Source organism: Patiria miniata, unplaced genomic scaffold, assembly GCF_015706575.1.
Source record: "Patiria miniata isolate m_02_andy unplaced genomic scaffold, ASM1570657v1 HiC_scaffold_6, whole genome shotgun sequence".
In the NCBI taxonomy this organism is placed as follows: Eukaryota; Metazoa; Echinodermata; class Asteroidea; order Valvatida; family Asterinidae; genus Patiria; species Patiria miniata.
In genome coordinates this window covers 2,723,837-2,747,604 of record NW_024037073.1, presented here as the reverse complement: position 1 = coordinate 2,747,604, position 23,768 = coordinate 2,723,837, and the positions used below count along the sequence as shown (strand labels likewise).

General features: G+C 38.3%; 1 protein-coding gene across 1 annotated transcript in view; it reads left to right on the top strand.

The window, feature by feature from the left end:
* LOC119742865 (fermitin family homolog 2-like) overlaps positions 1–23,768 on the top strand; it is a 91,123-nt gene that overhangs the window by 2,431 nt on the left and 64,924 nt on the right. Inside the window, exon 2 of the mRNA XM_038219088.1 lies at positions 1,115–1,505. Coding sequence (XP_038075016.1) covers positions 1,349–1,505 — 157 coding nt within the window. The 5' untranslated portion in view covers positions 1,115–1,348. The remainder of the gene's footprint in view (positions 1–1,114; positions 1,506–23,768) is intronic.

Genomic DNA, 23,768 nt, shown 5'->3' with positions numbered 1-23,768 from the left:
ATGTGCCAACGCATATGTATGCATTGTAGTTTGCTTTGTTCAAATCAAATGCATGAACTGTACATGTATGTATTAAGTCTGTGTGAAGGTCATTATGTGTAAAGTGTGAATTTGTCCTTCACGGATTAGGCACACTGTAGTTCATACTGTATTATGTGTGAAGTACATATAGATCAAATATTGATCATGTCTAGAAAATAGACGTTGAAAGTTTGTACCCCCTTTTGAGGCATACAGTGTGTGGGATCATTTGCTTTTCATGCATTTTTCATTTCCAATAACAGTACATACATTTGTACAAATATACCAATCAAAATCCAAATAAGAATGTTCAAAACCTAAACTGTTGAAGTTTCAGCTCAGTGGATATTACACTTTTGGAGAAAACAGTGACAAACCATGCACAACCTTCTGATGATGAAACACAATTTCGTCCATAGCACTATGTATTTCCAAAAATCAGTCAATTGACTGATCGTTGGAAATCGCCTAACATTTCTTGATTTCCTCTAAATGGCAGCAAGCCAGATGAAACAATTTTACCAGGTGTTTGGTACCAGTACGATCTTTAATTGAATTAAAGCACGGACCATTTACAAAGCTTTTTAATAATTTGGTAGGTTACTTTTGGGGTAAATGCAAATGATCCTGTATGCCTTTCAAGAAATGTACTCTTTTGAATTCGTCCTCAGCAATGTGTTTATATAGTGTGCCAAATATTTGTCACTTGTGTCAGCCGAAGGCATTTGTGGAATGGTGGGATGGAGGTGACCAATTCACAGATGTTGTGCCTGTCAGAACTAGTAATTTGAAGCATCCTGAGATTGTACATGTACCAAATCATAAGACGTACTGAAATTTTATCGAATCTTTAAAAGAAAAGGAACTTAAAAAAAATCTCATGGGAATTTAATTTAGGTTAAAGTTTCTTCAGGGACTTGTAGCTTTTTTTGATCCTGTGCTTGACGTAATCCAAATGGGTGAACAAAAAATCTTTAACTTCCCGTCCCTCCCACGCACATCCTTCCTCGAATGACAGATTCCTCCCCAAAATAGCACCGGCCCAACTTGGGAGTTTTAATTCCACTTTTCTTTCCACCTCCCCGTTTCACAGGAAGCTTGAAATCAGAGGGTTGACGTTAACCTATAAAGCGGTTCAACCAGTACCCACCCTGGCATTCAGTCGCTGGAAATCGGTGTTCGAAGCTGATGGTTGCTCTGTGAGAGTTTCTGCTTGAACTCGTGAGATTTATAAAGAAAAGGGAACAAGTCTACGATCTACTGGATTATTGTAGCTGTGTTACTTTTTTTGGAAAACTAGAAATTACTAGTTGAATTTGGAGAAGCCATGGATCCGCACATGTACAAGCTGCCTGATGGCAAGTATGCCGACGGATCGTGGGAGCTGAACATTTACGTGACAAATCTGGAGCTTGAGAAACAGATTCGTGTCACGGGGGATCTACACATCGGCGGCGTCATGCTCAAACTTGTGGAGTCCCTTGGTAAGATTTGTCAAATGTTATTTTTGTGTGTAAATTTGATTTCAGACTTTGAATGGTGGAATGACATTATCCATTTTGCATTGCTGAAAATGCCATGTACCAGGGGACTAGGCATACTGCTTAACACATTGAGAAGACCATAATGTCCCGTGTTTGAACTGATTTGTTTCTTTGGTGATTCCTGCTGGCACCAAAGGGCCAGCGGGTAGCAGAGTCCTCTTTGTGCATACATGTACCTTTGTCACTGACTGACTGGCTGACCAATTGACTGACTGACTCCCCGTCACTTGTGACTTAGCCTGGTTGTAGACTGGTGAAGAGTGCCGGGCAGTGCTGTTGTATAGGATTACCTATAATGCCAATGAGATGGATAAAATTAGCCTGTTTGTGTATACCAGATGCATGAAAAATGAACAGCCATTCTGAATTTAAGTGAATAGAATTTTGTGTGCTCTGGGACCAGCTTTAGTAGGCTGGTTTAGTTTTTTTTCTTGTTTGCTTTCAACAAAAACTTACCTGTACAAACTATATTAGTTATTTTTAAAACAACATCAAAAGCGTTCTTAAAGTATGCAAACAGTTTCTCATACAGACACGTATACATGTTTAATGTACCGGTATGTATACATGAACAAGTACCTGACTTATGGTACAGTTTGTAGGATTAACCGATTATGCATTGAAACATGTAGCTGGAATAACAATACATGCACGTATGTTTGCCATTCTTTAGAGGATCCATGATACATAATACTTCCTTTCATGCAGAAAGTCAACAACTACAGGAAAGAATACGTGTACGTGTAGTGTACCTAAAGCCTTTGAACTTATGGAGTCTAATGAGTATATTTACATCATGTACAGGTACCGGTATTAGTGGTTTCTTTGTTTACATGAAGTTGAGCTACATGTAATTGAATACATACTCTGTATAACATTGTGAGCTGCATTATGTGTCTCGCCTGCCCATTTTGAAATCAACATACATGTAGGTCCCACCGTGAGCTGAACCAAGTCCCATAAAACACACGGGTAGGCAAAGCATTTCTACCTGGGAAGAGCCTCTCAACCCTGATCCTGACCAGGGCTGGATTTTACACATGTAGAGGGCCAGAAACGTGTAGAAATTAGCTGTTTGATTCTTGCTACATGTACATGTAGTGCGATAAGGGTTCCTGAAATCTCGAGGTTTGATACGGCACGTGTACAACACAGAGATTTTTAGAAAGAACCTCAAGATATACATGTCTGCATTGCAATACATGTCTACAGCAAGATGACAACATTACATGTATCATGGAGCTACATTGTACATTGTATCTGTTTCATGGTCAATATGGTAGACTGGGGTATTGACACAGTATAGCCCACATAGAGTGACCTTGTATGAATTGAATAATAAACCAGTCAATCCTCTTTGCATACCTTTAGGGTTCCCCTTTTATGATTTATCCCACACACTAGTAGGGTACTGGCACTGACCTGTACCTGGTACTTGTTGCAGTTTTATACCCTACCAGTACATGTATATGTACATGTACATACACATTTTTGTACATCACCGAATCTTGCATGCATGGTCTGGTACAAACACTAGTACATGTATTTGTGTACACTTTACATGACTTTGCTTTGTAAAACCTTTACACCAGTGATGCATGGATTCATGTGCAATTGTAGTTGTACAGTTTTATTTGATACGGTGAAACTAAAAACTTCAAAGTTTCAAGTTCCAATGCATGATTTCCCCTTATGATTACTGAATACAAACATACATTTCTGAGGTTGCCTTTTAAGTTTTAGGTTTTACAACTACCAGTAGTTTAGTAGCGTGCAGTAAAATCTTCATGTGCACATTGCACCAGCATGTAATGTGGACTTTGGTATTACGGTACATATTATTGTACAACATGCACTTGTAATGATCGTGAGTTGTTTACAGGTTGCTGAGTACTCCAGAAGTCAAGAATTAGTCCCCTTGTCCCCTCTACTTTGACAAACAAGAAAGTTACAGTTATCAACAACAAAACCTTTGGCTAGTCAAGCACAACCCCCAAAATAGAAATAGGCCCTCACATACCGGTACCTAGACCTCTTGTACTGTGTACAATAACTAATTTACCTGGAAAAGACATCGTTTTTTGTCTTCATTGACCCCAAATTGCATTGCGGGGGAGTGAGTGCTTTGCATTGCCAGTTTGGCTTCAGCGACTCCAACTTTTTTTGGAATCAATACAGGGTCCAAACTACCGTAGTCCCAATATATTGCACGATAGTTCAGTTGGTTTGCATAATTTCAAATATTTTCTGCGTTAACCAAATTTCTTCAAAATAGCATCGCCACAAAAAACGCCCCAGGAATCACAAGTCTCATGCACTGTATTGCCCTGCATGTGATTTTTACAAACTTTGCAAAATCTGTTTCTTCCAACAATTGCACAATTTTCAAAATCACTTTGAAAACACTCCATCTTTAGCTTAGTGTTGGGCGCTGTCTGGAATCAATTGTCCTCTCTTTACAAACTAGAATCGAGGGAAACAATCAGTGAATTGATTCCTCAAAAAGACGGCATCACGATTCCCCTCCCGACTTCGGAATTGAGTCTGTTAATTCCTGTGCATACGGTACATGTATGTACTGTACATGCACATGTGCATTTTATTTCCAGTAATTTAGGTAATTGGATTGAACCCAACCTTTAATTCGATATGACAGCATATTAGTACACACAGACATGACAGACGTCTACAATTTTTGTGTATACATGTGTATGCACAGTGCATACATACATGTGTACATGTGTACATGTGTTTACTTTTCAAAGTTACGAACCTGGTGTACAAATGCACATAATGATATAAATTTATATAGGTGGGGGGGGGTACCCTTTACATTTTAAGAGAAACTCATGAATGCTTTTTGTGTATACATGCATGTACTTGTACATGGTGTTGGTAACATTGTCTAAAATACCAGCAGTCTTGTCAATTCTGAAGGGATTTTTCCAAGTCAAGGTCATACACTTTGCATTGAAACCAGATTATCTGGAGCCTGGCAAATTTTCAGGTAAATGTACTACATGTACATGTACATGTACATGTACACACTGCATGTACTGGTAAACCCATGGACCTTGGGCCATGGTGCCTGTGTTTTTTTTTTTCTGTCACAGTTTTTTATTTAGACCATGCATATATTTTGAGATAGGCGTGTACCCTGCAAGTTGGTACATTCCCATATAAACAATGTACATGTACATGAACACAGCCGTTTTGTTCCTTCGCTGGAACTTATTTTGAAGCACATTTCACCATGTACATGTTCAACAATAGATGCTTGTAGTACATGTATTAAACATGGAGACCTCCATGCTTGTAAGAACATGTAAGATTTGTGCAAACGGTTTCCCAAGTACAGTATTGCACTCTATGTACCGTATCTTAAGTTTACTTAGATGGGCATTTCCACGGTTACTCACGTTACATTTTCGTAACGTGAGTAACCAATTTTGTGCGTCTTGTTTATCATACATAACACATTTTTCTGGATGTCATCTTTGGTGCTTAGGTAGGTCTACATGTAGGTCTACTCTATCTACCATGGGGATAACAGTTATTAAACCTTTTCAGTAAGGTAATTACAGCCCAAGGAAACTCAAAAGTACATCAAAAATGTAACGTGAGTAACCGTGGAATTGCCCAGATGCATTTGTGGGTTTTTACTTTGTAAATGTGAAGGTTTGCGGTTTTTAAAGATGGTATGTCAATTTGCTAAGTTACAAATAGGCCTATAACAATTGCTTTAGTACTAGTACATGTACCACCTGATATTCTTCAGTGGGAAACATATATACCCCAAAACATTTTTAGCCAAATTCAGCAAGCATGTACAGCTTACAATCGACATTTTACATATTTATATTTGGTTGTGAAATAGTTCAATATTATTTTTTTTTTATTGTATCCACTTTTATGATTTTGATAATGTAACATGAAACTGAAATCTCTACCCTGTTTTAATAGTCAAAATATATTTCTGACTATATCTGGATATATTTAATATTTTTTTTTTTACCTTGGTGTGTGGTTCCTTTCGTCATACCGGCATCTATGTCCTTCAAGAACAAAGCCATTACTCCAAAAACATGGAAGTGGTAACTGGGAAGTTGACTTTGTATTATCTATTACCATGTTGACATGACATTCTCTTCCCACTCACATAACTTTGTAAACAAATTCCACTACACCCCCACATAACAAAACAACAAACCAAACCAAATCAACCGGAAGAAGTTCCTGTTATTGTGCATTCTTGAATTATAAAAAAAAAAGTCGAATTTAAATTTAGCATTCAGTATTACTGTCTCCAGGTTTTGACAATGGATGTTGTTTTGCCCACCACGGAAGGTAGTGGAAAATAATGCTCCACTTTTTGTTATTATATGTGGTCATTTAGGAGACCATAAGAAGCTTGTTATTGCTTCATCTGAATCATAAGATGAAAACTGATTGTTTCCAACATCTTTTTGGTTTGGGGATGAAACAGCAACCATGTGAATAAACTTGGTGCACGTTGTGTAACGATTGCAGTGGATAGATGTGCTTGTGCTCATTTAAGAATGTTGGCCCAAAAGTAGTCTGAGACTACAAAAAAATGTTTAAAGGGAAGATACAACATTTGCACACATCAAAAAACGAAATGATCAAATTATCATGAAATATCTTAGTGGATTGTTAGGGAATGACAGTCAAAAGCATCCTGTAAAATCGTGGCTTCTGGTGTGCTGATATTTTTAAGAAAATTTGTATTTTTCCCATGATGGTTCCTAAGTTTTCATATTTTTTTGCATTATTGCATTTTCTTTGCAATTGATTACACACCTGTAAAAGGGTACAAGCCTGCTAGACTGATTCTTTGACCATACAATTCCCCAAAGTCTATAAATTGTTCCGGTTCATCTTAAGTGGGGTCAGGGAACCAGACTACAAGAATATGGTTGATTTTCTTGAATTTTCCAGCATCTTCAAAACCAAAACGTGAAGCAAGTCAGTTTAACAATATTTGCAATAACATACTAATCCTCCAAATCCATTTATATCTGAAAATTGCAGCAAAAGCAAATGTTGCACATTCCCTTTAAGGCTTGGAAACGTCTCATCAGCTCCTCCCAATACCTTTCAAGTTTGACTTGGATCCAGAAGTGAATATGCCTTGTGTGTCATTAATCTGCCAACTTGTGCAAGCGGAAGCTCAAGTTACATGTACAACATAAACCGCAACATTCATTAGAAGTGTGTCATCACTGGCTCTTGAAAACACCCATTTTGTGGGTCTTTAGAACAGAAGTATGAGAACCATTTCAATTAGAAGTCTTGAGCAGGCGTGAGCCTTTAATGTCCGTTGATGTACTGGCCAATATCCGGTTCATTTCCTCCTCTTTGGCAGTAAAATCCAAAATAGCTTGAGGTGTCGGCATGGCTGAAATTAAAACTTGCCATACTGCACCATGACTGCACGTGCATAGAGAGACTAATCATTTTTTTTTTTTAAAGAAAGGCAAATTTTTTTATTCTCCATCAGACATGCTACAGTAATCTCAAAAAATGATCTTTACCTATGGGAATAGGAAACATATTCATGCAAGGTTTAAACTTTGTTATATCAGAATTATCAAAATTAACAAAGGAATATGGACTTAACTTACATGTAGTAAAACAGTCAGCGTGATACAAAACTTGAACATGCAAGTGCAAGCGCTAACATTTGTACAAACTCGTGTGCATACATACATACTTTAATTAATGCATGTGAACAGTTGTTATAATGCCAATGAAATCAAAAGTAAATGTTGATTGTTAACAATATTGTTTTGAAACATTCCTAGTTCAAAATGGAAACGTAAAGCACTGATTTATTTTTTTTTTTTTTAAATTAATGCCAGAGTACATCATTTGTCATTGGTGCATTTTTTTCCGTTTGAAGCAACAAAAGTGCTGAAAATCTAAAGAAGGGTGCTTAACAACTAACCTGATGAAGTTCCAGCTCAGTGAATGCTGTGTATTCCGAGGAAACAATATTCTAGGATCTCGATTTCATTTCAAAAGTTGCCGAGTCATGCTTTGAATTCAGCGTCTGGGACACGTTCTCATTCAGTCGATTGCAGCTACGCGATGTCATGCGCTGAACTGACAAATAATATGTACCGTAGCAATGGCACACGCGTGTAAGTCGTGTAAACGCTTGTGCGCACTCATTCACGGCTTCGCCAAATTAAAACAAACTACATTTTTGTACAAACAGAAATTTCCAAAAATGCAACTTGAGACGCATCGTTGGAAATGGCCTTCTTTTATTGTTTTCTCCAAAATGACAGTGAGCCAGAAACTAGAAAAAATAATTTTACAGGGAGTTTAGTACCATTACCATCTTTAAACCAAGTATGCTTTTCAACAATAATTTTGTCAGTTACTTTTTGGAAATGATTTACATGTACACTGCCTTTAAGAGAAGATTGACTTGAGCTACCGATAGTGAAACACTGATAAATCCACAGATATATGTACATGTTTGGATTGCTTGTGAAAACTGTTAGTTTGTCCATCCTGAAAGTGAATCAACATTAGCCCTGAAAGGTTTTCCTGTCTTAAGAACAGCATTCGTTGAGCCCCACTGGTATGCAAGCTAATACCATGGTCATTGCATAGGTATTCGGTTCGTCACTCAGTAGTTAGTGCGTTGGCATTCACATCTAAGAATTACACAAAAATGCACTACCCCATGCACACACGCAATACATTATCCTTGACAAAAGTACGGAAGGGATTTTGTCACCTCCGCTATTGTGAACAGTTCGGAAGGTCATTTTTTGGGCAGGAACTGTGGAAATGGTGGTTTTTTTCTTCAGTGGTGTAATTTCTGGCCGCAAGGTCTTTCCCTTGACACATTATGTGGTCAACCACGCTCTGTGGATTGTAAAACCGCCACACTTTATTGATAATAAACCTGGCTAGTTTGAGAATTGGTAGCTATTCAGGAAGGCCTAATTTGGTAAGCTGATTAACAACTTGGATGGAAACCGCAGTCCTATGGTAGTGCTGTGCACTATAAAAAGAATGTGTGCACAGATAGGCCTATTATATGAAATTTAATGAAAATAGAACCCTCTGAACATGTTGTTGTTGGACTTCATTTACATGTACTTTGAAACAAAGTATGTGAAGAACTGTACATGGATGTATAAAAGTTTGGTAGAAATCCTCTTAAATGATACGAAGGCCCCTCACAAGAAAAATTCTAGAATGAAAGGGAAATTTTCTTCCGGAATGCCCCTGGGAGTTGTTAAAAAAGATTGTTAAAAAGTAGAATATAAAAGTGCACATAATGTTACTGGTACCTTGAAAAGTAATGGTTTCTGCGTTATAACCATGCAAAAGTGTACAAACTTTTGGTCCTCAAATGGAAATGCAGTTATGCATAGTGCATTTCACTTGGTGCATAAATGAATTACCATCCGAATTCATTATTACTAATTAGTCAAGTCGTTAGACCTGTCGGATGCATAATGCGGGGTGTAAACACGATACACAGCTCTAGCAAGCGCCATGCTAGTAAAATAATATTGGGGGCCTCGTCACGACAGTGTCTAACAACTTGTCCTGAAGTCTAGAAAATGACAAGGCCGAATTTCTGTTGATAGTCATAGTACCAGCAAGTCTTATCATTGGTTGTCTACCAGTCTACAGTACCTGCTGTATTGTATAGATGGTTATTTGACTAAAAACGCCTCTGGGTTTCCCCCTTGTTAGTGTGCATTCTTCCAGTTTCTCCAGGGGTGTTCTTTTGTTCCCTAAACAATGGCTGCACAAATAGAACCAGTCTCTCCTAAAGTCCCACACTTTTGTGGTTTTATTCATCTTGTGAGGACAAGAGTTTAGGGGTGTGCTTGGAATGCGTAACAAAAGTTTGACTTCGTAATTGACTGCATAGATTTGATTGGTGGTTTTATTTGTGTTGAAGTTGCTGCCTATTAATGTACTTCAGTACAAGGCACTTTCAAGCTCAGTTCATGATTGATTTAGTCCTCAAAGGTAGTGAAACGAAGGTCAAAATGAAATTTCAGTTATTGATGTCATGAAAAGTCGCTTTCCATTGAAGTGTGGGGTTTATATGTACCCTCTGTACAAAGAAGGTTTATTAGTCAGACTTTTATGTTAAATCATGGAGGTAGGAATAGTTTGTTACTGCCAGATCTATACGTGTAGAGAGATTACAAGTACTTCTTACTCCATGCAAACGCAAAACAATTTTGACAGCAAGAACAAAATTGTGGCAAAGTACAAACTGTGCATGTACATGTACATGTACAGTTGAAATGTTAAGCAAGTTACGGTACCCAATTTTTGCACACAAGATGGGAATGAACACTGGATAAATACAAAATCTTTTGAGTTCTGGGTTCGGTAAATATTGCACATTTTGATGGAATTGAATAATGCTTACAAATTCTGAATACTACCGTACGTGACTGCACATAGATTTGTTTTACATGGACTTTACCCATGCCCTACCGGTATGTTCACTTCACGGGTACACATACAGGCATTTGCTCATTTCTTTTGCCGGTCCCAGAGGACCAGCCCAGTGTCCATGTTGTTCCTATCTCACTGACTGACTCACTGACCGACTGTCCCTTGTCAACCGTGCAGTGCTATCGTATAGGATTACCCTGTTGTAAGGCCAATGAATGGGCTAAATCCGGCCCATTATACTAGATGCACCACCATTCCGAATCATTTGAATAGAATTTTGTACTCTATGGGACAACCTTAGTAAGGTTTACCTTGTCTTTTGTTTGGGGGGGGGGGGGGGGGGAGGGGTTGGAATGGGATCCTTATGTGAAGATACTCTAGCACTTGGTTTGATGTGTGGATCTCTAAGCATGCAGTCTCTGTATCCACATCGTGACAATAGACCAAGTTAATGTTTAGTTCCATCCTTGATCTCTGGCGACCTATATTTGTCGTCAATAAACAATGTCGCTTTATTACTGGAGACTAGAACCATCACAGTACATTGTAAACACGGCGCCAAGTTTTGGTCTGTCTTACTGCATATAACTTTGACTTTGGACTCTATTGGAATGCCTAAGGAAGGAAAGGGGAATTTTATGGTACTTTTTTTAGAAATATGTATTTCTTTTAGAAATAGGAAGCTTTTACCGGAGTAAGCTTATGATATTTTTCTCGCGAACCCTTAGGCAACACTGAGTACATACAGTGTTTAGAAGATATGTCAGCGAAGGGCAATACCCAAGAAGAAAAAAAAAGAAAGTCGTTGTCAATGGTCTCACCAGCTTTTTGTAATGAAAAAATTGATATGGCATTTTTGCAAACTTCAGGGATGGAGGGCAACTTAAACAGAGGAAGTAAAATGGTTATTTAATATTTTCCATGTGCCATGTACATGTACCGGTACCGGTATGTATGTAGTTTCCCAGAGTGGTGCACCAGTTTTTAGTGTGGGGAAATTCTCTCTTTTTCCCCCACCCAGCTCAGGAGGAGCACCATGCTTAGGTATACCGGTACATGCCTGGAGAGACTGCTGGTTGTAGTACAATGCGTATTTAGAGATGTATTTTTGCTGTGTACGTGTACATGAAATAAAAAATAATAAGAAACGATTCTTATATAGCGTGTATTATACACAAAAAATGCCTCTATGCGCTTCTGAAGGCGTTAAACAAGTGTGTCTTAAGATGTGGTTTGAAATACTCCAAGGATGGGCTGATCTTTATTTGGTAATTTATTCCATTCTTCTGGTGCTGCATAATGAAATGTCCGTTGGCAACAAGATTTGTTGTGAACTGTACGTGGAGTTAGATGATGTTTTGAGCTGGAGCAAAGATTTCTTGATGGACGATAGTCAGTTATGAATTCCCGGGGATAATGCAGGGTCAGTCCATGGATGCATTTGTGTGAGAACTAAAAGTTTGACAATGATTCTGGATTTCACTGGTAACCGATATAATTGATGAAAGACTGGGGCATAAGTTTTGTACTTTTGCATTCTGGTTATGAGCCTGGCTGCAGAGTTGTGTATGCGTTGGAGTTTGTTTAGCTGTGATTCTGGTAATCCATAGAGAAGGCTATTCATCTGTCAATATTCAAAGTCAAAATATGAAAAGAAAAAAATCACTGTGCTGAAATAAAAAATCAAACGATTTAATCTTTTCTTTGCTGCCCTCAAGGTCTGTAGTGCTTTGGTGTTTAATCCTGCTAGAATAACAGGACTTATCCCTCCTAATCCTCCAAAGCTAACAGGAGGCCTATACAGCCCGACTTTGTCAGTACCCTGGGTTTGCGCAAGGCCAGGAAACAACTGGAGGATTATGGGTCTTCGGTCAGCATTTGGCTGATGAATGACACTCGCGCAAGATTTCATAATCGGTGAATGATTTGGTGGGTCAATGGTCATTCCGTCCGATTTCACACTGCAGATGGTGAGATGCAGAATTATTGAGTGATTCTTGATTTGTGTATGGTACCATTTGCCATTCTCAAAACTTGAAAAATTACTAACGCCCTTTGACATTGACAAAATGGGGAACTGCCAACATGGGGCTGGATACCAGTAGCTCAGTTGGTAGAGCACTGGAACGGCAATATGGAGGTCACAGAGGTTCCACTATAAAAATAAAACAACATTATTTTAATGCACGTAGTCAGGTTCCCTTTGTGGTTTGTTAAAAAAAATTTATTTTGTTGTCAGTACATGTACATGTACATTGAACATGTATGGCTGACTGATTGGCTTTCTGCAAACCAGGAAAAAGTAATGTTTGTGTTTCATGATGTTCATGGAAAAAGTTGCCCTTGAAATCCAAGAAACAAAGGGGACTAGCTTGACACCTTTTCCCCCTCCCCCATCCCAATTCTTCTTAGCAAAACAGAACACACTGTATCATGTGTCATACCTTGGCTTACCCAACATTGCAAGTATGTAATGTACATTGTACTAATAAAATGCAGTATCCAGACTAAACAAGAAAGAGCCATTTTGACAAACTTTGTCTACCGACTATATGGGTCATTCTGCAAATTTAGGGTACAAAATGTGGCATGTTCCTGTCCTTGTTAGTTAAATTTGTCATTCAAGTATCATTAATTAAGAATCAAAGAACGACTTCAAACAATTTTTTATTTGTTGGGTAGGTACATGTACCGGTAGTTTTGCTGACTGCATTTAAGGAGTGCATCGTCATCTATAATCATACATGTAGAGGTAACAGGGACGGGGAAAAAGTGGAATCCAAATTTGTAGATGATGTAGTATGACCCATATTATACTTATCCATTTTTTGAATTCCTTTCATTCACAAAACTAAATAAACTCATTCAAATTTTGTTGCAGTACATGTACCAGAATGTAGACGTTTTGTGCCTCAAAATGTTACCAACGTAAGTGCGCCAACTTGTGTGACAATTATGATGTGACCTGTAACTGGAACATGCCTTCTGATTGAACTGATGACCTCGTTTGGGGTGGACAGATTGTGGCCCCCCTGGGGTGGCCTCTCTGACCCCATGCTGTCATGGGGTCTGTCACTTGGCATGTCAAAAATGCAAATGGCCGGTAGGAAAAAAAACCAGAAGTCACCGGTGAGGTCAGTACTTGACCTGAGTTGACCTGGGTCATCGCTAGTAGTTCGGTGCTAGAAAATTGAAATTGTGAAGTCTAAACAGGTCAAACGATATTGCGAAGACGTTTGGAAGTAAAGTAGTTAACTCTGCCAGGAGCCGATATGGCTCATCATTCAGCAAAAAGTCCCCACAACTCGATGCCAGTTTGCCTAAAAAGGCTTAACGCGGTGAAGGCCCACCAATTCGTCGCTTTGCTCACGAAGTGACAAAAACCTCGAAAATCGATAATTATTCGATTTTGAGTTTTACCAGCCATTTTATTATAGTTGTCTCAAGGAACAATTTGACCAAGTTTCAAGGCAAAATGTTGTTTACTGTCTTAATTATTGTAAACAAACAATTGACAAAAAGCCTGAAATCGGTGATTTTCATTTTTACGAAGTGTAAAAAGGTGTAAAATGTTCTTACGAAGTGACAAATAGTCACCTCGTGAGCAGGGCCAGAAATTATACATTGGTCTACACGCAGCAGGATGGGAGCATACACGCGCGTGCGAACGATGTTGAAAAAGAACAGACGCGCGCGCGCTCAACTGTCGTGACGCGCAAAAGTAACAAGTTTGTTGCGTCGAAAAAAGTACAAATAAGTAAAGCCTCCGCGATTCATGATCCCACGAAGTGACAAAAACTGTGTACAAAGTAATTGGCAAAATATGGGAGCCAAAGTATTGATGTTCTCACGAAGTGCAAAAAAGTTTTATTAATGAATTACTGTTTAATTACGAACTATTTTTAACAAACAACTATGAATTAACAAAGAGCAAATCATAACCTATCGGACAATGCAAAAAAAATTGAATTCTGTTACTTTTGAAAAAAATGAATAACTTCAAATGCGATTATCTCAGTATGAACTTTTGTCAAATTTTGAGGTTTTTGTCACTTTGTGAGCAAAGCGACGAATTGGATGCAGGTTCATTGAGGGATCTCTTTCAAAATGTTGTTGACTTTTTTAAATTAAGCTGATCTGGTCTGCTGGTGGTGTAGTTCCTTGAAGCAGATCATTCAAACACAAACCTTTTCAGTTTCCATACCTGGACCCATGACTCACTGCAGATATTTTTTTTGGAATTGAATTTTCAATTTTCCATTGAATTTTTGTCTGTGCCATATCATTCAATCATTCTAACATGATTGAACATATGTAGGCCATGGATGTTGTGGTTGTTAATGGGCTTTTGTGTGCTAAAAATAAATTCATTGTTACAATTTACCAACAATGTTTTTTTTTTCTTTTCTGGTGTGTGTTGCAAAGTCATTTTATACTATCAGTGTCGTGAATTGTGGGTTGCGTACCTGAAGGTTGAGAGAAAAATTCATTGTATTTTTTTCCGGTATTGTTATATTTGCTATGAAATAATGACTCTTGTACAGCAAGCTGAAATCTGTGACATTTAAAGGATGATGTAATTGTTTGAATACGGGTACCGGTAGATCTTCTTAAGATAGATCACGGAGGAGTATTAGAATGAAAGAACGTAAGGATTGAGGCGCCAATTTTCCCCCGCCCCCACTTATGTAGTTTGTGTTTCTGGTGTCGGCAAAGTATACACATGTAGTTTGAAACAACATACATGTACATGTACAAGCCAAAGTTTGGCAAAGGCAGAATCCATCCTGTTAACTTGTGTTAACTTGGCAGAACTGCAGTTTGTAGAAGGGCTACAAAAAGTGGGGAGTAAAATAGGTGGAATAAAAGTTGGATAGAAGTGAAGTTGACAAAACACAATTAGTTTCTTGATTATTGACTTTTTGCGCAACTTTGCTGCACTTGGAAACGTGGAAACATTGCCGGGAACAAGAGACATTTTAGTGCCACACATATGCCTCCAAGTTCAGGAGCATTCCTCTCATGCTATGAAAATTGATCATGCACAAGCTGTGCTGTTGCACATGGGAACCAGTAGTTTGGCGAAGTGTATCTTCGCTTGTTTTTTTCATGAGTAGGCCCAATGATACCACACAAACGTTCCTGTACTTCAGCCCTGCTAAATGTAACAAAATGCAACAGTGGATTCTGCTTCATCACCGAACTACACTTATTTATTTATTTATTTATTTAATTCTTATTTTAACTGGGTAGCCCATTCAGTGGAATCCACTGGTCTCCCAGGGAACCCATTAAAGAGAAGATAATGTAAAGAAATTACAGTTTTAGATGTGGGAGGAAAAGCCCTGAAGAATATTGTGAGGAAAACCCTTGGAATCAAGTAGGGACTGAAAAACCAATCCACGTATTGGCCCAGGCAGGAATCAAACCTGGGTCACAGTGGAGGAAGGCGAGGAAAGTACCGCTACGCCGACCTGACTCTCAACATTGACACTCGGCATTGAACCTTGTAATTTCAGTTCTGATAATATTTTGGAGGCCCTGTCGGTTGTTTATGTACCGGTAGTGGGATACAAGAAGGAAATGTACTTAACATTGCAGCAATAGATGACAGACAATTAACATACAAACATGTTTGGATTTGGGAGACATTCTACAGAGTTCCATTGCTTGTGGGGATGTTTTTACCCATGACATGCAAGTCGGACCGTTTTTGTCCGCAGTGAATGAATGTGTTTACAGCGTTCTGTCAATTTCATACCACACCACCTCTCCATGTACACGTACATGTACATCAGAGTATAGAGCCTACATTTTGCTTCAGACACCATCATGAATTGGAATCTACATGTACATGTATACTAAAAAGTAATACATGTATATCAAAATCTGTCCACATTTTGTAACTATTTAATTTGGTGTCTGTGCTAATGTAATAAATGGGGAGAAAATTCCCAACAATTTCCAAAGAGGCACAAAAAGAAATGGGGAAGGTCTTTTATTTGGCAGATTAATTAATTATTTTTTTGTATAATTTGTAGTGTCTTTGACAACGAAATTATATTTCAAAAAAAATTTATTTCATAAAAATCATTAACCTTTTTTTCTGTGGGCTCCAACTCATCGATTCTTTAAATTAAAAAACAGAATATAAATGAATCAGTAACAAAGTTTTGTCCATACATAAATGTCACGTTCGTGATGTTTGAGGTGAAATTCTTTTCACTGCCAGAAATTTATGGTTTGTTAGCCTTCCTGTCACAGTTATATCCAATGTATAGAATTCCACACGGCATAAATGGCATTTCAGTTTATCACCAGTTATGAAACAGGAAGGCCACTTTGCCAATTATGTCCCAATTAATGTAACCATGAAATTATAAGAGAGCGTGGAAAGATTTACTATTATTTCGTGTCTGGTGTAGATTTTATGCAGCGCTGTGTGACACATGGATACAATGTAGTACTGGTATGATAGAAGGGTAATTCCAAAGAAATAACCTCAATACCAAAATTTTAAAATCGTCCACATGCCATAAATGAAACATCCGGAAGCTTGCATTGTATTACATGTATCTATATTTTACTGAAATGTACACATGTAGAACTTTGACTTTAAACACTGTTAAACAGTTCAGCTATTACCTGCAACTTAAAAATTAATTAACCCTAACTTCCTACTTAGTTTTACTGAGAATAAGACCCCATCCATCAAAATCCATCACTCACTCTGCTTCACATAATGCTTCAGGACCAAATCCGTTGAAATCCACCACTGGTGCTGGTGGATTTTGATGGACGTGGTACACGTGGCTTATCTTCCCAAATCCCCCAAAAGGAGGGGATGGATTTTGATGGAGTTGGTAAGGTTCGGGTTAATTAATGGGTACACACAAAAATGAACCAATTTGTCTGTGTACATGTCCGACGTCCGACATGTTTCGAGTTGATTTCTACTACAGCGAAAAAGTTGGTTGAAATTTGAATAATTTCTTTTTTTTAATCATTGTACCGGTATTAGGCCTAGCCCTACTATGCAAACATACATTCTGTGCCAAGTTGTCCTTTCAGTCAAAATCAATCAAGTGACTATTTTCAACAGTTAAGCGTTCCCAGCCTACCGTTACATAAAGCAGGATTCACTGGCTGTGACTGTTTATGCAACTTGATATGGCTTTAGTTTGGCTGTAGGTGATTGATAAGCCAGCTGTGTCTACCACTTGTCTGCTTTTGTCTGTTGACCGAAACTGACTAGTCGCAGTGCTTGCTTGAAACATAATCTGACTGTTGGTGACTAGCCTGTGTAAAAGGCATTGCAGTGAAGATGATGGATTTGTTGGTTACACCTCTATGTTCTGACACCCCTATGTTCCGACTGCACATATTCCTTTTCCTAACCCTAACCCTAACCCTAACCCAAACCGGGAGTAACACAATCTAGGTTGTCGGAACATAGGGGTGTCGGAACATAGAGCAGTCACTGGATTTGTGGACTGTCTGTGACTGTTCAGATAGCAGGAGGGTTAACCAACTGGTTTGTTTTAGCAGAATTAAAATCCACTTTATGATTATAACTACCGCCGGTATGATATTCACACTGTTAAATTGTCCAAAATGTACATGTACGTCCGACACTGTGGAACTGCCCACATGTACACTAACAAGCAATGGAGACCCTGAATAGTTTACCATACACTGTGTGTCCAGCCGGCCACAGAGTAAAATCATATCCAGTCAGTTAAACTGGTGACTGGCATTCCTGCACGGTTTCCACATACCACTCACATACTGGGCATGACCAAAAATAGACAGGTGCTGGAACGTAGTACGCTAAACCGAGGGACGAAAATTTGCTCTTGTGTACCGGTACATGTTACTATACTACCAAGCCAGCGGTACTGGACACGGGGCTTTGGAGTGCCGGAGAAATTTAATATCAGGATTTGCCCGGTGCTGTTTTAAGAAACTTTGAGTGTCAGTTGATATCGCTGAAGGCGTAAATATACACAAAGAGGGGCTGGCTGCTATTTTGGATCTGGGGTCAAGGGAAACTGGAGTCTCCTGGCTCATATTTATTACCAGGAGTGATTGTGTGAATCTAAAATATGTCATTAAGTTTTTATCTAGAATTTTAAATAGCACTCAAAAACTGTTCAATTTTTTTTGATAATAAAAACCACTTAAAAACCTTAAGAAAATTTGTTTTTCAAACAACTTTCTTAGGCCCCTAAATAGTTTTTGAAAATTGTTAATCAACATTGTATGATTAACATTGTTTCAAGATTACTTAATTTTTGTGTGTTTAAATTTGACCTAATTTTGTGTACGTACAAAGTTAAAATAAGGTTGGGACATTAAAAACTTGAGAAGACTTTCGTATTTTAAAAGGAAATGTGCTCGCTTGGTTTTTGATTCATTGAGCCTTTCTGAATCATTCATCATACCGTAAGTTAACAATTGTATAGTCGAATGAACATGCAGTGTGAAGAATGTTGAATTTTTCTTGGTTGTTTTGTTTACAAAGAACTTAAGAATGACATTTTATAGCTTCTGTGTTTATACTTGTATTTTGATTTTTCAGAGCCTCGTCTTTAATTCCTGCTTGCTCAGTCATCAAAATTGTGTGTTTTTCAAGTCTCTGCACGTATGTATACGTGTGATACGACGTGTATGTTGATAAACTCCAGCAAATCTTGGCAGTTCCAAATCAAGCCTGTTTGGACCGATCGTGTTCAATCTTCACACTCAAAAGACACTCACAGCATGGTAAGACTCAAGGCAAGCCTCCACATTTGCAACCGGAGCCCACACACAAATGATGACACAGTGAAGCAGGCAAAAGACAGCCATGCAGAACACGTATGGCCCCATTTTACCAGCTTGGTCACCGTGCTCTGGGCCTGGGCCCAGCAGGAGGGAGGCGCCACCACGCTTTGCCCGCTCTGAAATTAGAGATGGGTCCGTGAAGCAATGCGTAGGGGGCCTGCGTGGAGAGTTGACGACAACCCGGTGGGGAAGTACCGGTACTGGGCTGGAACTTGCCCCTGCCTTGTTTTTTTGCAGATTGGATGAATGGAAAAATTAATGAGGATTGACAGAAATCCGTGTTTGAAGAAAAAATAGTAATTTATGAATGAAGTTGAGGTCTGCCTTGTTGTTTTGGGTGACTTTGTGTACATATGAAACAAGGACTGATTGATTTCTCTTTTGGAAAACAAAATTTCAACTGAAATTTAAAGTAAAGGCCCTTAATCCCTTGTAAAGATATTAAAATTTCTTTTTGTTGTATCACTGGCTGGGACTGATGATACCGTTAGTGGCTATAAATGGTGTCATTGTTTCCAAGACCTGATGACTTTAAAAAAAAAATCAATCATGAATCACCACTGGTACATGAAGTTAAATAGAAATTAACACTCTAAACTGCTGTTCTTTAATTCAATGGTTTTGTTTCCCCGATGCATGGGAAACTAAAAGCAATTTTTTTTAGAAAGTAGGGAACTGTGGAGGACCTGAGTTTAAAGTTGATGTTTTGCAGTTTAGTTCTTAATATTATCATAAAGGTAAAAATGCCAAAAGAAAAAAAAAATGAAAGGGGTTTTGGTGGACATAACAGTTTGTGTTACACAAAACCACAAGTTCAAATGGAAGTGTACATGTACACATACCGGTACATTGTATATGAACATGTACATGTATTTAGATGACTTACCGTACAATACAGCAAGTACATTGAAAATGTAATATTTCAACATTTTGCACACAAATTTGACAAACTTAGCATAACATTAATTTAGGTGGGCACTTGGACAGCCAGACTTGTGAAATTCCTGTCTCGTGTTCCAGCCAAACCCAAGGGCCTTAATCTAATACACAAATCAATGGAGAAATCCTGTTATGTCGATCTGGTATTGATCCCCAACCAGCGCTGTTTAACTGCAAGGCAAGGGAACGTGATGTAGGTCTGTTCTCTCACTCTCAGGGGAGTTAAAGTGGAATCAGGATTTACATTGTACATTCTTCATGGCAAGTTCATTTTACTGTTAATGATTATTTTGCGACCTTTACTGCCCACGTTTTTGTGCCCAGTACCATTAATTTCAGTATCAAGTTTGAGATTTCCTACTGGATTTACAGATCGTGCACATGTATGTACAAAGGTACGGTATTTCTGCACGATCAGGTTATAGCGCAAATTTTTATACACCCATTGCACACAGTTGTATATGTACATACATGTACATGTATTGAACATGTACATCTGCATGTACATACACGTACACACAAATGTGTTCACACCGTCGATCATGGACGTCCTATTGTCCCTCTTTTGTTTGAACTTTTTAGGAAGACTCCCATAGGTTTTGTACACGACCCCAATTGCGGACGTATTCTGGGAATCGTGGACGATATTGTTCTCTTTTGTTTTCTGGATTTTTTCGAACATGTTGCTACTTTCAGTTATCTGTGATAAATTTACATTACACAATGTACCAGTATGTTGTTCAATAAAACATACAACCATGTCTACATATGTACAGTGTACACATACATGTACTGTACATATTTTTTTAAATCACTCATTTCAATTATTTCACATCGAATCGCAAGCAAACAGCCGATAGGCCAGCAATGTCCACAACGCTAAATAAACAGCCCCATCCCGATTGCTTCACACATCATTAGATGCCAAGCTCAATATGACCAATGACAAGCAATAAGATCAGAGAGCTAAGGCTGCATCCAAATGACGTGGCTACGACTAGCAGCCACTCACACCTCTATAGGAAATGGCTTAGCTGCTTCCACAGTCACATGTGTAATTGTAAGCCATAGTCATGTAATTCGGACGCGGCCTTAGGCTGCTCAAGACAGGCTTACCATGCGAGCATCCTTGGCTGATGCCCTACAGATATATTAAGAAGTACCAAGGACTCAGGAAATTAATTTAATTTCTGGCCTCTGGTATTTTCGTGCCGGTGGTGTAACACTTTTTCTTATTAAATCCGTAGTGGTCTTCATTTTTTTTCTTCATGAACTACGTGTACATGGTTAGGTTATTATTCTGTGGGGGCATGCTACATGTACTGTAATCCTACGCATATTGAATACTTTGTTATTGCACATCTGCACATAATTTGGGTTTAGTAATTTTAATTCACATTGAACTCTTTGGAGAGAGGAGACGTAAAAATAGCGTCTTGTTTTTTTTCCGCGTCTGAAATGTCAAGCATATCATAGACGTAATGTCAGGAAAACAAATTGAAAAGCCATCAGGAAATGCTTAGAGGTCTGCCAAATAATTCTTTCATGATGAGGAAAACAAAAAACGGAAGAATTTTACACTGCGGAAAATTGGAGCCCCTGCTTTAAATGTCAGATAAGCCGCTTCATCGACTGTGAAATCAACACGAACGGAATTGCTGAAGCTCGATGTGTGTGGAGATGGGTAGGCGTAACTTTGGAAGATTGTGCTGAGAAGTGAATTTAGGTCAGTTTTATTCTGCATAGTCTGCAAAATATTAGGGTCTCATCGCAAAGACTCGAAATTGAAAACGCTGATGTTAGAAATTAATGGATGATATTGTATGTTGACCTAAATGCAAGAGGGAACATAATATTTCGAATACAAAAAAAAACCCACTACATGAAGAGTACTTGACTTGGTTTGGGAGGGGTCGAAGTTTGGTGAGGGCTGTCGGATGAGAAAAAAACATCTTCTAGAATTTTTTTATCAGATATGTGACCTGTTCTGTCAAAAGCAGACGCTTCTGGGCAGAGGTTGAAATAAAGATTGGGCCAAAAAAATGCTGTGGGGGCGATATTTTTCGATTTTCTAATTTTTGCATATTTGTAATCTTGAACATTTCTAAAATACCGGTATACTATAAAAGTTTGAAACCCTAATTTGAACTCTAAATATAGTATTTGATGATTTTTTAAGGTATATCAGTTAAAGAAATGTCACTTGAAACAGGTCTTAAAATAGACCCCAAACTTTAACTGCCATTTTCTCCGTTTTTTACTTTCGACACGATGAACTTCAAAATAGAATAACTTTGCCTAGGAATGACCGGTTTAAAAATTAAACCAAGTATTATAAGGAAAATGTACATACATACATGTACATGTATTTTAACAATATGAAAAAATCTCATTTTTGACCTTATGCCCAGAAAAGTCTGATTTTGACAGAACAGGTCACATACGGTATGTGTCGGAGAGATAAACATTTAAACTTGAAAAAAAAACAGTCTGGTTGCAGCACTCCAGCAAGCTCAGTAGTCGACTGGTAAGATGCCTGCATTAGTAAGTAGGAGGTCTTGGGTTCGAGTCCCAACAAATTAAGTCGACAAAACTGAGGATACATTGTTTATGAAATACACAGTACGTCAGTGAAGAAAAAAAGCCAACTATAAAATTCTAGAATTTTTACTAAGATTTTTATTTCCTGGTCTTAATGATTCCATTGAATTTTAAATACTGCCTTACATGTAGCCACACATAAAATTGTACGGTACATGTACTGTACATGCTAGGTTTAATACTGTGAGATCTCATTTGGAAATAAATAAAATGAAAAGTAAAAGTAAACATTAGAACTGATCAGTTGTGTGAAAGCTTTGAGGAAATGAGAATAAATGCAAGTATTTCTAAGATTTTCTTTTATTCTCCATATGCGTGTATGCACTCCTGTGCTTGAAGCCATTGTTTGTATCGAAAATGTACGAAAGAGCTCGTGATGGACAATTTGACAGTGAACTATGGAAGAAGAAAAAAACCTTCCGACTGAACGGCTTCAGAATTGGTCATTATTTGCTTCGTGATAGCCCTTCCCTCGAAGATTGAGAGCCAGCCAGTACCGCACCACGAGGCGTCATTTAACACGTTTATTATAAAGACGTCAGAACCAATAATGCTTTGTGTATATTGAGCGCCTTGGGCGCAAAGCGTCCAGGGGAGGATTATGCAAACACTTCCCTACTGGTTGGATTTGAGAAGCATGACAGATGGATTATAAAAAAACCACCCACTGGCTAGTTTGGCAAGTTTCCAACTTCAACTATTTCCTTATATTTCAAGTTTTACTATTTATTTTGTGTTGTAAGTCCTTTTTTGGACTATTGATATGATGGATACTGTAGTCTGGTTCCCTGACCTGACAATTCCCTGACGCCCTGCCGTAGGTCTGGCAGCCACCACTGGGCCAAAAATAGACATGATGGCCCCTTTTCAAAGGTCGGCTTTGTTTCCGGTTGGCTTTGTCATTGGAAGCTTTTAATGTTCCAATCAAATAAAAATCTGCAAAGTAAGGGACCAAAATAGTAGGCGAAGCTGAAATTGAGACGACACCAAGTTTTGGAATACCTCTGGGTAACTGTCTTCAGATTCAAAATAGTACATGATGCAGCAAAGCTCACCCCTCGTAGGATCCGAGTGCATACGGTACTTGATGCACAAAGTCGTCATTGAATTTCAAGTTTTTTAAATGCAAGCAATGAATATTAATTACTAAATTAATTATTAAATACCCGGAAATACCCGGGGTGTATCCGAGAGTGTCAACGAAATGCATTCGGCAAACTTCGGTCATTTTCGGAAATGGGAAGCATTTTTCCCATTTTGGTCATGTGCCGTGGCAACTACCTGACCTTAGATTCATCAGAACTAGTCAGAATTTGTTGGTCTGGGAACCAGACTATAGATACTGTGGACTCATGCATGAACACTAGA